The sequence below is a fragment of the Neolamprologus brichardi genome, chromosome 5, assembly GCF_056152115.1.
Source record: "Neolamprologus brichardi isolate AB-2024 chromosome 5, ASM5615211v1, whole genome shotgun sequence".
Lineage (NCBI taxonomy): Eukaryota > Metazoa > Chordata > Actinopteri > Cichliformes > Cichlidae > Neolamprologus > Neolamprologus brichardi.
In genome coordinates, this window is record NC_142108.1 from 9404493 (window position 1) to 9418646 (window position 14154).

General features: G+C 42.9%; 1 protein-coding gene across 11 annotated transcripts in view; it reads right to left on the minus strand.

Annotated features, from left to right (window-relative positions):
- celf4 (CUGBP, Elav-like family member 4) overlaps positions 1-14154 on the minus strand; it is a 90054-nt gene that overhangs the window by 57005 nt on the left and 18895 nt on the right. For all 11 annotated transcript variants that reach the window (XM_087840628.1, XM_087840621.1, XM_087840623.1 and 8 more), the window contains exon 2: positions 11209-11291. In XM_087840628.1, coding sequence (XP_087696754.1) covers positions 11209-11291 — 83 coding nt within the window. The remainder of the gene's footprint in view (positions 1-11208; positions 11292-14154) is intronic.

The following is a 14154-nucleotide window of genomic DNA, read 5'->3' on the forward strand; positions in this document are numbered from 1 at the left end:
ATTTGGTTAATTTGTCATGGAGTGACAAGGGGCCAGCCCTAACCTGGCCATGGAAATGTTTGTCTGCCTACCGTCCAATTACTTTTTAGGCTCTGAAATTGGTGCCTCTACATTTAAACATGGATAATCAATTGGTGCAATGCTTTTGTCTAACCCCTAAAATTTGCACTTTAATTACATCTTGATTACTTTACATAAAGTCCAGTGTGTTGTTGGACACAAGCACGCTACATTTACCAAGAAAATATGTGTGATTGTCTAAAATTTTTTGGATCTAACTGTACTCAGGTAAGTCTTTCTGTGTATCTTTCTCAATGTCGTTCTGCCTGTTTCTCTATCACTCGCTAACACATACACACATATTCAGACCTTGTCGTGTCTGCTGGTTGGAGGTGATGCTCCCAGCAGTGGCATATCAGACCATAATGAAAGCTCATTGTCCATGGTTTGGCAGTGTGGACAAACACTCTTTCCATTCCCTCCTTCACTCATCCACACACATCCTGAATCACAAACACACAGTGAGAAACGCTTAAGTGGGTGAGTCAGACCTGCGCTCTTCCTGTGTCTCACACACATGAACACTCACCCAGGAGAGACGAGGCAAGCAGCAGAGCCCCTGCCAGGTTATATGGAGGGACAGAGTGTTCTGAGTTACTGCACAGTGCAGCCACTCTCCACGGCAGCACCATACAGAGTCCATAAAGCATGATGGATGGCCTATCATCATTTACCTCTTTGGTGACTTCTCAATGCTGTCACACCCCGCCAAGCACATGCAAGAGAGGTGAGACACACCAAAGCAGACAGGCAAGCAAAAGGCAGAGCCTAACGACAAAAACAAACAAACAAAAAAAGGCAATGCGGACAAAATGATGCTAAAATGAGCATTACAGAGAGCGATGCAGGCAGGCGGGGAGCGAGAAGGAGGAGAAGAGTTAAACAGAGAGATGGATGAGGGAGCATTTTTGATGTTTGCTTGAATTAATGCACACTTAGTTGCATAAGCAAACAGTCGCACACACAGACACGCAAGCACACACCACCACAAAAGAAGTGAACCATCCCCTGTCCCTTCTCTCCTTTGATGACAGCACCCCACACACGTAGAGGCTGTATTTAGAGCATGCAAAATCTACTGTCTCCTCCACTCTTCTCTCTCCTCCTCCTCCTCTCCATCCCACAGCAGAGGGGAGCAGGAGGAGGAGAAGAGGGAGAGAGCGAGGCAGATACACAGAGAGAAAAGAATGAACACCAGATGCAGTGAAATGACACACTGATAGTTTACATGTCAAAGCGGGTGAGACATCAACAATAGGAGAAGGAAAAAAAAAAGAGAAAAACAACGGCTAGAACAGTAAATAACTTCCATGAGAACGAGTGCAGCCAGAGAGCCAGAGGGAGCCACAAGGCTCACAGCCTGCACTGCAGGCTGGATAGTAAAGCACCGTGCAGTGGGTAAATCTGAGCTCTTGTTCTGTTTCGACGTTGGGAACCTGAGGCTTCAATTCACTCGGTTGTGTTTCAGTCAAGTGTGCCATATATTGCTAACGTATAGGGACCTCCAGTGATGAGGTATGGCACTTGCAAAAAGCAGTGGGGCAGAAATGTTGGCTGTATGTTTAAAACTCCAAAATACTAAAAGTAAACTCAAAGCTACTTTGGCAGCCAACTTGATAAAGGGGCTACGCTCACAAAATATATCCAGTAAATATTATTAATTAAGCTATTAGGCTAAAATAACACATACATTTTCATTTAAGACCACGTATCTTAAAATACAAACAGATCTCATTTTCGCACATTTCCAGAAATAATCTCTGTGCACTCACGCTCATGTAAACACATATCAGATAGCCTGCTGCCATGCTGCTCACAAAAAAGTTGCTGTCGCTCTTCACGCCAGCTGCTGCCGCCGTTCATATAGAGTTACAAAAGACATAACAATAATCTGCCCCTACCAAACAGAAAACGGCTCATGTGAACATGATCAGACTGAAACATGAAGCTCAAATAAAATAGCAGTTCTGTCTGATTGAATTGAAGGCATGCAACTGTTTTAACGGGCTGGGCTCCAGCATTGCGAAACAACATTAGGCTACCTGGAAATGACAGGAAGCTTGTACTGCACATGTTTTATTTAAAAAGTGTTGGAAGGGGTTAATGTGCTTAACAGGTGCTCGCGGGTCTTAAATTATTGTCAGTGTTTTGATGCTAAGTGAATGAATCCTCACCGTGTTGCTGCACTGAGCACTGGAAGAAAATATTTTCACTAGACATCCAACCTTCATAGACACAGAAAGATAGAAAGCATAAGAGAGAGAGCGAGCGAGAGAAGGAGGGGGTCTGCCTCTCTGGACAGTGCCTATTGATCGCCACCCGGCACACATCACCACAACTTTCACAAATTGCTATTGAGAAGTGACCTGTAATGCAATTACTGGCCAATCCGGGGCCTTGGCTGCCATCAATTATTAAAAGCTGCCTGAGTCGTGGCCCGCTATGCCGTCTCAGCTGGTGCGTTGTGTCATTATCACATCTGCCGGCCACCAGCTCACCAGCTGCTTCAGCGGAGTTGGGAATAAGATTTCCGAGTGCCACTTCGCACTCTGCGGAACGTATCAGAGGATATGGGCCAAACGAAGAAAGTGAAATTGCCACATTATATATTCCAATGGCTACAGCGGAGGTGAGGTGGTGAAGGTCATGGAATAAAATGGGTTTTGTTTTTTCCTTTGCACATTTCCACTGAGCATGAGAATGGTATTTACAGAAGGGTAAAGCCCCCTTTGTGAAATCTGTGTAGTTACCTTATGCTTCATAAAAACTTTTCTAAGTAGAAAACAACATTAATATTGCAGCGTGGTACCACTGGCTCCTAGTATTAAAAACTTTTAGTACTGTAGTCAGTGCAAGTAACAAACCAATGGGCAATGTTTCCATCCACAATCCAACACTTTTCTAATTATTTTCTACATATTTCCGATTCACTTTGGTAGCTCTTCGGAAGTTATTATGAGAGATAACATGATAGAAGGAGTGCATGATGATTGCACTTGGCTTTGAACTGGCAGCATTTCTTTCTAGATGTTTTCATTATAAAAGGCCTTGTTCAAACTTGGCTTTTTTTTCACTGCAATCACAGTGAAATTATTTATTGGCTATCTCATTCACTGCAAAATACTGTTACCGAAGAAATCGAATCTAGAATGCAACTTAGCATCAATTTTTAAACACTCGAACAACTTTAGTCCAAAAATTCTATAAAGCCATTTTGGAGAACGAGTCAAGACTAATGTTCATTGTGAGACTTCAAATAAAATAGAAAGACTTAAAGACAATTAAGCTCAGTAAGCTTTCATTTTATAACAGCAGTTCGTCCGCTTGAGGAAAAAAAAAAAGGGGGAAAGCGCTGATTAACAGAAAGGGCTGATAAAAAGATGCAGAGCATAGTGGGCTTCACAGTAAAAGCTACAAGAGCGCTGTAAAATCTCAGGAAAAAAAAAAGAGAACACTGAATGAAAATGTTTGCTGCTGTTTAAAAGCATCTGCTCTGCCCCACATTAACAACTGAGGTAGGACAGACTAGTCGCTGGTGCTTGACAGAAAGGATAGGTGTGCAATCCGAACTGTAATATCCTCCAATGATCAATAAAACACCCCTTTAATAGATAAATTATATTGTAGGCGTGACTGATTTATTGCATTTTATTGTTTCCAGTTATCTTTCCACTGTTCTTCAACATTTAATGTGCATGGTAAATTACCTGAACAAGCCACAATAAAAGAAATCAGACAACACAGCACTCGCTGGTGTGGAAAGACACATTGTACTGTATGCGTGAGGAGGCTTGAGAGCATGAAAAAGACAAATAGATATAGCAGTGTGACATACAGCTATTCGGGGAAAAAAAGAAGTCCCTGTCCTGGCAGGAAATTTCAAAGCAGCTGGAGTCAGGCGAACTCAATACAGCAGCAGCAGCAGGAGGTAAAACTATGACAATGGCAGAATGACTATCACAACCAGCTTATGGAGACACTTAAATCTGTGAACTATATGCACACCCAGCGCTGAAGCCAAGGCGCACACTGGTTAGGATGCTATTACAGCGTTTTTTGTTTTTGGGTTTTTTTTGAATAGCTCCAGCTGCAGCAGCCTCCACTTCTGTCCTCTCCCCAGCGACAGACACAGTCACTGCCAGCTTTGTATCTGTAAGCAAGTTCATGGCTTTGAGGGTTTACGAAACAATTCCAATCAAGCAAGAACTGGATGTGTGATTTCTCTGAACAGTAACGTGGGCATCACAGAGCGTTTTTTTTCTCTCTCGAGATTTTAAAAGTGAATAAACTGCAGCTGGATATTTTTTTTAAAAACCTCTTTTCACTTTGGTGAGTGCAAGGAACAGCCTGAAAATGCCAGTTGTGACATTAGCACTTGTAAATGCTCAGTGGAGCAGGCTGTTGAGGACGAAGACTCATTGGTGCGCTTTAAGACCGTGCTTTCGCGGATCAATACAAACTCGAGGAAAAGACAAGATGATTTCAGACTGTGACAGGAGCTTGAGCCAGCTATAGACTGAGATGCTGGAAAAAAAAGAGCATCCCACTTCTAAAATTTCTGAAGTGGGGGACATGCTTTTAGTGTAAATAATGGTACCTCTTAAAGGTGTTTAGAATCGCTCAGACCATTCAAGCCATTTCGTTGGAGAGCATATCACGGTTTTTAAAGCTGCTCTTGGCTGAGGTCTTTCTTTGTCCTCCTCATCGTTTCCTGTGAGCAGCACCGTAGTAATCTTTCTTATGAGAGTAATCTGTAATTAGAATAATGATTCAAACGGCAACAAACTTGAGTCAACACATGTCACGATGATGATTGGCAATGGGGCTGACTGGAACAGTTACACTGGCAAAAACCCAAACTGGATTAGCGATATAATGCTACATGTGCTGCAGTATGGCTCAGTAGTAAAAAAAAAAAAAATTAAAAAGGAAAGAAAAAGTGCATAATTTCACATATGGATCATCAGTCTATTGACCCAGCAGGTAGCATGCACCACCTCTGAAATTAGTTGGCTTATTGGACTACAGTGAACTACTGCCTCGAGACAGATAAATTTTTCTCATTTGTACAATCTGCTCAAACTCCACTTGGCAATGGGAGGTTGTAACATCAGGCCCGGAGCCCAATGATAATGGGACCATTCAGACTTTATATGACAAAAGATGGTGTGTAGGCATGTAATGATCTTTGTTGCAATTATGGCACCATTCATGCTTTACTCCTTAAAGGGGTTCAGCCAAAGCCACCCTATATAAGCCGAAAGTATGCGGACAACCAAACACCACAACCATATTAAAAAAAATTGTTCACTTCAATTTATGGTTATATGCTAGATTTTGCTTGCAGCAGGTGTAGGGCTCAAAAAAAGCTGAAATGACGTCCCACCATGTTCGTAACAACCTAACTGCCAGAAGAATAGCGGACACTTTAAAGGTGAGGAAGATTAAAAATTGAAACTAGAAGGCAGGAGAGAGGTGCAGCCTTGTCTTTCTTACCCACAGCAATGACATGGATGGGAATGTGAGACTGTCGGCTTTGCAAAGTTGTTTGGAAGATCTGGGGTGAAGGGTTTTTAGATGCTGCTCAACCGTCAGCCAATCACTTTGGTTGGATTGGCTTATACAGTAGTGGCAGCTTAAGCCCGTATGGACTTAGCGCCATGTAGTTCAGGGCACAAATCAATCAGTTAATCAATCAAAACCAATGGCATTATTCTGCTGCTCTGTTAGCCGCCATTCTTCAGTGGAGGTTGAGCTGGGAATCCGGCTGCAGGAATATGGGCCTGTTTCGCCACAGGAACATTATCGTTACTGGTGTTTGGGTGATAAGGCCTGGCGGACAGTGACTATTTCAGTTCATCCCAAAGACATTTATGGAGTTTAGCAGTTATGTTTTTCCACAACAGGCCATGAACAATGACTTTTTGGCCCTGGCTTTGGGACATTGCTCCATTGAATGACAGAAGGCGCCGATCCCAAGCTACTACCAAAAAGTTCGACCCACGCTATTGTCCTAAATATTATTGTATGCTGAAGCACCAAGACTGAAACTGAGAGTGTAATCCAAAGAACAAAAAGCCACAGAGCATAAAAAACTCAATGTAAATATGTAAGAAAAATTGTGTATGTTTCTGTTCCATGTCCTGTGTACTGTTTGTTTGTATATTTGTCTTTTTGGCTGCTGTTACAACCAAATTTCCCCTTGTGGGACAATTAAAGGATTATTCTATTCTTCTATTCTATTCTAAACAGACTATAGCACCTCTAAAACGTAAATTGTTAGAAATAAAAACTTAAAAACTTACAAAATTAAGTTTTTCAACAAACTGAAATCTTTGTTTACCTCTGAATTTATTACAAACACTATTTACAGAAAGTCTTTCTGCTTTTCTACTGTCTGTTTGGGGAGACTCATTTAAATTTTTATTGCAGGCTTATGACCTGCCAGATTCAGGCTGCCTACTGCCTCACTTAAAAGCTTTGCTCCGGTGTGGACGCTGGGTACAGTCTACTGTTTCTTCATCCAGACTACTGCCAATGCATGCTGCTATTTTCTTTTTCATCTTAGGCAATGTGAGACTGAAATAAGTTGCTCATTATGTCTATGAGTTGACAAAAATCTGTATGTGCGTGTGTGTGTGTGTGTGTGTGTGTGTGAGGAGAAGTCGTTTCAAGCTAAAACTTGCTTGTGCATCACCCCGGCATTCTTTCAATGACTGTGCATTCATTAAATGGAGCACCTTATGGGGCAAATGGTTTTCTTTTGGATAGGGGTGATTAGGATAGTTGATGAGGTGATAGCTTGGGGAGAGAGCGGGGATATTTTAGCTCCAGGGTCTGTGGCATTATTCATGTGGACGTGTAGCTATGCCTCCCGCACGCTGAGCCATAAATCTAAATCTACAAGAAGGACTGAACTACAGTACTTGTACACAAATCATAACTGAGCACCACCAAAAACCCCGCCATCCAAACACCTCTTCACCCATGTCACCTGGGGAGCTTGGCAGTTATTGACCAATGAGGGCAACTTATTGAGAAAAAGCTGCCATGAAACTGGGTCGCAGGAGCCAATCAATGGCATGGATTTTTTTTTTTTTTTTTGCCTTGGCATTATCTCGACTGAGAGCAAGGACTGAAAGCGGGGGTGGTGGTGGGTGGGTTGAAAAAGAAACAGACACAAATCATTCGGTATGGAGGCACCCCGACTATACCTCTCCTTTCACTCCCTCCATCCACCCACTGTTTCCAATCTGCCATCATCCACCCCTTCCTCTTTCCTCCATCCTGCTATTCATTTGCTTTTCTGTGATTTCTGTTGTTTGTTTGCCCCTGGGCTGAAAACTCTGTGTGTTTATGTGTGTGTTTGTGTGTGTGTGTGTGTGTGAAAGCGCTCTGAAATGACGCATTGATTCACAGTGTTCTATATTTTCTCATCTGGCTCACTATTACAGTGAGAGTCAATCGACGCCGTATTTCTCTCTCTCTCTTGCTCTCTCTCTCTCTTTTTACTTTCTCCCTATTTCTTTCGCTCTCTCTGTCTTTCTGTGTGTATCGGAGTATCATGTTTTTGAATGGAAGTGCTTACGAGGGGTGTTGTATTGCAGTTACAAGAGAAGTGTTTGGAGTGTGAGTGCATGTGTGTGGGGTGTTTTGTACCTGTTTGTGTGTATTTGTATGCATTATTTTCTAACTTTGAGCTCAGCGCTATGTATGCGGGAGTGCGAGCTCCCTCTGTGCCCTGTGTGGGGGGCACTTGGTAGTGCACTGGCCCATATATATATATATACACACATATATATATATGTATGTATGTCTTTTCTGCATGTGTTGAGGGTGTTAGTGTTTTTATGTTTGCCAGAATCTGCTGGCGAGTCTTTGTGCAGGGTTTCATGAGCACATGTGCTAGTGCTGCAACTCCACCCCGTGACCCACACGTAAATGCACACCCGCATGCACGTGCGCACACAAGAATACATCTTCCCACTCGTGAGGGTTCTTCTTTTGCCAGAATCAATACAGGAGCTTTTTAATGTTTCTTGCCATAGTACGAGTCTGAAACTGGAGCGCAGGATCATAACTGTGGCAGTCAGGGCCTGGCGTTTGGGACGCGCCCCATTTTTTTTTTGTTCTGTCCATTTATGTGCTTGTTGTCTGTTTACCTCAAAAAAGGGAAAATCTTTTTCACAGGCATATTTCCCATTATGTTGAAAATGTAGCCATATTGAACAAGAATAGTCAAAATCTGGAACAGTCATAATTACATGGTACGTTTGCATTTATGGTAACTGTGAAAGCTTACCGTAACGCTAAACTGCTGTTTCACGTGGAGATCAGTATTTTTCTCATGGTGTTGATTAATAAAATTCTGACACAGCACACCCACACACTGTGGTACTCATGCCTAAAACAATGCCTAAAGTACCTGCAAAATACACGCTTTGTAGTTGAATGTCAACAAAAATAATATTCAATTTAACTGATTGCTCAATCAAGTTTGAACATCAAAAGCAAACTGATAGACTTTTTACCAAAGCGTTTGCTTTTTGAACCAAAAATAAGAATATTATATACAACACAATAATCAATAACATTTCATTGTCATTTCTTGCTCCATGACCTATTGACTGTTCAGTGATCCACGCTTCAAGAGAGTCTTTCAGTCTTTACTTGCTGACTTTGCTCCCTTTGCACTGCGTTGGTTTATCATTCCAATACTGGATCCATGTCTTGAATATTTTGAATGTTCAGCAGCGCTGGCTTCTGTGTCACTTGTCAGTAGAGCTGATTTAATTACGCTAGCAGACACATATTCTCCATCAGCATAATCCTGTGTACCTGTAGTTTGTAGTGCTATAATGGAATGAGCAATGTGAAAACAATTTGTCATCTATCACCAGTAGTACAATGTCAGCGTCACTTTAACATCAGTATTTCTGCTTGTCACTTGTTTACCCAAAGTCTCTCCTGACACTGCACCCGCTCGGTCGCGCGCACACGCACATGCTTACGCTCGTGTGTGCGTGCACATTCACATCAGGCATCCCTTAGTACTTTGTCTGAGCTACACCAACAGCCTACAGCCATGCTTACAGGGCATTTCCACTAGGAAGTCAAATCCCCTCTTCTCTCAGCTCACCTGGCAGCACGGAAAGAAAAAAAAAAAAAGGACGGCAGAAAACTTTTTAAATGTAAGAGCTGGGGAGCAACTTTGATGGAAAAAAGCGCATCAGGACACAAAGTGAAGGGGAAAGAGGCTTTAACAGGGTAGAAAGGAGATTTCATTTGCCGGGTTTTGGTTGTGTTGGCCTGTGAGTGGGGGGATTGATAGAGGATAGAAGGAGAGCGAGTGAAAAAGGTAGGTAGGAAAAAAAACAACACTGAATGAAGGAATGGAAGTAAGAGGGTGTAGCCGTGCGCCATAAAACGTCCCACTGCCTTTCCCAGGGCCAAGTCCTCGCTCTATTTCTAATGAACTCATTTATTCTGTTTTGCTGGATTTACCTTCACCAGCAACAAAAGACAGTCTCCTCCTCTGAATTCTCTGCTTCAGGGTTTGTTGAGCATCTAGGTCTGTCCTATAGCCTGCCTGTGTTTATCTAGCTCTCGCCATAGGTCAAACACAGACCTCAGACTGTCCTAAACTGCCAAAGGCATCTCTAATTGGCATCTTCCTCCTAAAAACAATATTAATTACAAGCGACTGGTTACAGTAATTTGCTGGTGATGCATTTCTATGTAGCATGTGAAGCCAAACATAGTCCCTTCAAGATGGAAAGGCAGAATCCTCAAAAAATGTTTTTGTGAACCACATATTCTGGTCTGTGTCAAACAATAGCAACAAAGGCAAAAACATCAATCGGCAGCACACTTTGTGTGAACACAAAATCGCATTCTGGTTTTGGCCAAATATTTAATCTCTCCTCCTCTCTCTCCCCGTGTCTCTGTCTCTCCCTCCCTCTTTCTTTCTGAATAATATGCCACTGGGAAGTTAAAAAAAAGAAAAAAAAGACTGAGAGCACGGATCCCCACTCCTCCGCTCTTCTTGACTGCACGTCTGTGATGTCATAATCACTCACATCAAAGGCTGTGCGCTCAACACGGCGACTGTCAGCTTCCCTGGAGGCGTCATTAAAAACGAACAGAGCAAACCGAGCCAGGCCTGACAGAAACGCATCAAAACTTCCTAAGACTCACACACACACGCACACATATGCGTAGCTAATGCGTGCTACGCATCCATGTTCATGCTCACACGCAGGCATTGGGGAGCATGCACGTACTAATCAAAGCATGTGACAGAGACAGACACATGCACACACACACACACAACACACATATGTAATCATAAAATCATGTGTGCGCCAAGGGAAGAGCTCACATTGCTGATAAAACACTCAGACTCGCATGCGCACACAACTACAAACTGAAAATCTGCATCTTCTCTGTGACAAAGTGAAAACTTCCTCATCCTGTCATGCAAAAATAGAAGTCGAGCATTCAGACGCGCATGTTTTGCTTCCAGCTGCATGTGCGTGTGAACAGCAGCGGCCGCCGCACGTGGACGGACATCTGTCGTAAAAGATGTGCTCTCTTGATATGCATTCACAATGCACTCCTGTTTCGCTGCCAGCCTGGGACATAATGCAGAGTGTGCACATAAATGTAGAAAGAGTCTACATCTACCAGATTTTCATTCCTGTCTCCTTCTCTCTGTCTATCTCTCTACATACTTGCCCACACACATGGGCGCATGCACAGACACACACTCATTTACACAAACTGGAGAAAGGACTATAAATAGTATGCCTATGATGTGATGCCGTGTGGTTTATCCCTATGGGTTTGTGTATGTGCGACTGTCAAAGTGAAGAGAGAGGGAGGCAGTGAAAGGAGAGGGGGGGGGGGGGGGGTGGGGGGTGGCAGATGAAAAAAAAAGATCTTTAAGAGAAAGAAGTGTGGTGTATAGCCAGTGATAAGTATTACATGGCAGGCATGGCAAAGACAGAGACTCCTCTTTGATCTGAAATAAATATAAGTCATTATATGTTAAAATGAGCATCTGTGTTTGTGTGCGACTGAATCCAAGATGTGTTTATGTAAGATTTCGCTTCTGGCTTGACATGTCTTTTCTTGTGTGCGACTTACTCCTGGCAGGGTCTTCTGCTCGTGCAATGCATTCTGGGCTTTCAGGGCTGACTCTCTGGCACAGTAGGTGAGGAAGGCACAGCCTGAAATACAGCAAGAGAGAAAGACACAATTATGTTATGTGAACTGGGGACAGAGGAGAGACAGCTACGGGAGGGGGCTGCACCAATCATCAGCAAATAGCTAAAAACAACACACACACACACACACACACACACACACACACACACGCACACGCACAAACACACACACACACACACACACACACACACACACACACACACACACACGCGCACAACCACACGGAGTAAGCCTGCAGCCATAGCTCTGAAACTCTGTCTACATGGCCGCAGAGGGAATTTGTTCGTGCTTGTGTGTCCACAATAAACAGCATTTCGGTGACTGAACAAATTGAATATTTCTGCGACCGCGAATGCAATCCACTTGCATGCAGAAGGGAAATAAGTGGGACTAAAATTTGCGTCAACGTGTGACGATTTGTGTATTCTGTTGCGCGAGAGCCACCATGCCCCCATCAACACATCAAATCTGACTGAGCTTTCTCCCTGGCAGCCTGAAATAGCAGTTATCCATTCGTCCATCGCACTCTTCTGGCTGTTGTGACAGGGATAGACAGCCTGACAGCTTCTTTCTCTCTCTCTCTTACCCACCCTCGCTCTACTTTACTCCCTCCACTCTTCATTTCTCCATCTCCCTGCTCCATATGTTCCAAGACTACCCACAATCCTCGGTTTTGTTAGCACCTGGGCTGACATGTGGGGGTGGAGAGAAGATGGAGACGCAGGAGGCAAGGAAGAAGAAGCCGTGGGGGAACGTGCGCGCTGTTCCCTTGCCACCCCCCGCTGACAGTGAGGCACACACCACTGTCAGAGAGCTGACAAACTGTCAATCTACAGATCAAGCCTAATGATTCATGTGTTTGACAGATTAATAAAACGCTCACAGAGACAATTGCACAATAGGTTGATGCGCAATTTGAGCTCATATTGTACGCACAGGTATTTTGGGTGCTTGCTCACATCCAGGTTGTGGGAAAAATGTAAATATTCTTCATTTACACTCATTTTAGTCACAATCAGGGAAAGAACCAAATGTGCACAATTAGCTTTTGGACTTGTTGCATTACAATATCTGGGAATTTTCCAAAAAAGCGATTATAGAGGTATTCAAAATCATTATATCACAGCAGCAAGAAAATATTTCATAGTGCATATAATATATTTATTGTTATTGCTGTTTCCAATCTGTAAGAACAAAGGTACAGAAGAACCAGAGTTTGTTTTGAGAACATCAGCACCTAAGTCTGAGATGATTATCATAGACCCCTACTTACAGCCCAAAGACCAAAACACAGTGCATTTTAAATAATGCACCCCCTTCTCGACGCTCTTTGTTCTTTTTAAATACTGGGGGCTCTTTGTTGTTGAGGGTAACATCATGTACAGTATGTGGAAGGAGAGCAGCTTCCATCCTCTCTGCTCTGTGTCTTTAACCCCAGGTCGCCCTGATGGTGGGACCCCAGGGAGCTCTGCTTGTTGGTGTTTTTAATTAACGTGCCTCTCTCTCATTAGGCGAAGTGGGAGCTGGCCGCTGACAGCTTGGCTACCTCCTTGTCCTCTCCGGGCCTGTCGTGTTAGCACTACATGCCGTTGCTGTCCCAAAGGAAGGACACGCGAGCCTCTGATTCACACGTCTGACGCTCATTCACATGTTTGGAGCACAGTCACCTACAGCAATCAGCGTATTCAACATAGGAAGACGCACGCCTTTGGCTTATTTTAAGCAAGAACAGAAATACAATGTTAAAAATTTTTACTCACAAAATACACCTAAGTAGCAAAAGCTAAAATACTCATGATGACATTTTACATTAATATTTTTTTAATTATTAGCAGTGTGTGAATATGTAACATTGCGATGCAGATATGGAGATTATTTTATATTTCAGCTAAACAGTTTGCTCCAGAGGTTCCCAGAAAGTTTTGTCTGTTTCACACCCACAGTGATGAATTGCATTTACTGTATATAGAACAGGATGTGCAACATTAGAAGACAGGCTGCATAATGTTAGTTATGTATTTGTTTGCCTGCAAAGACACTTTGGCATGCAGAGTGGAGGAACTAGGTGATCTAATCACCAATAAAATACACCACTTAGTATTTTATTCCCAAACAAAAACAAAAGGTAAATCTTTTTTATTTATGAAATCATAATTTCCATTTATTCAAATGCACCTGCCTTCCCCACATTTTATAATCTACCCAACCACAACAGCAGATGTAACTCTGAGAGTAAAAGTAACCAAAGACATGCTGGATTACTACACATTAACCCGTGTGATCACTGTGCATTTTGTACATTACACCGTAACCTGGAAATAGCTACATATTATAGCTGTCTCGTATTAAGTAGAGCATACTGTAATATAGAAGAAAATGAAAGATGCGCTAAGTACATTTATTTAGATTCACTCACGTATGAGAGATGGATGCTCTAACATGACTAAATACACAAACACATACGCATGCACGCCAACACACACACATGAAAAGTGACAGTCAACAAATGTTCAATTTATCATCATTGTCACAAGTCAGATGCTGGCAGCAGCTCTAGTATCTGACTAAGACCCATATTGGCCCAGGAGAGAGAGATAAGCTGTTTGTTTCTGCTGTCAATGCTGCCAATTTGGTTTCCCATCACTTCAAATTCAAATCAACAGCAGCGCAGAGGGGGATCTGAGAGAATGTATGTGTGTGTGAGAGGAGAGGAGAGAGAGAGACGATGGAAGATGGAAAGAAGGGCAAAAAGAAAGAGGGGGAGGAGAACAGCAGAGAGGAAAAACAGAACAGCGAGGGATGCTCGGTAAGAGATGGAGAGGGAGAGAGAGTAGATAAGATCACCTAGCTTCTGTGAACACCATC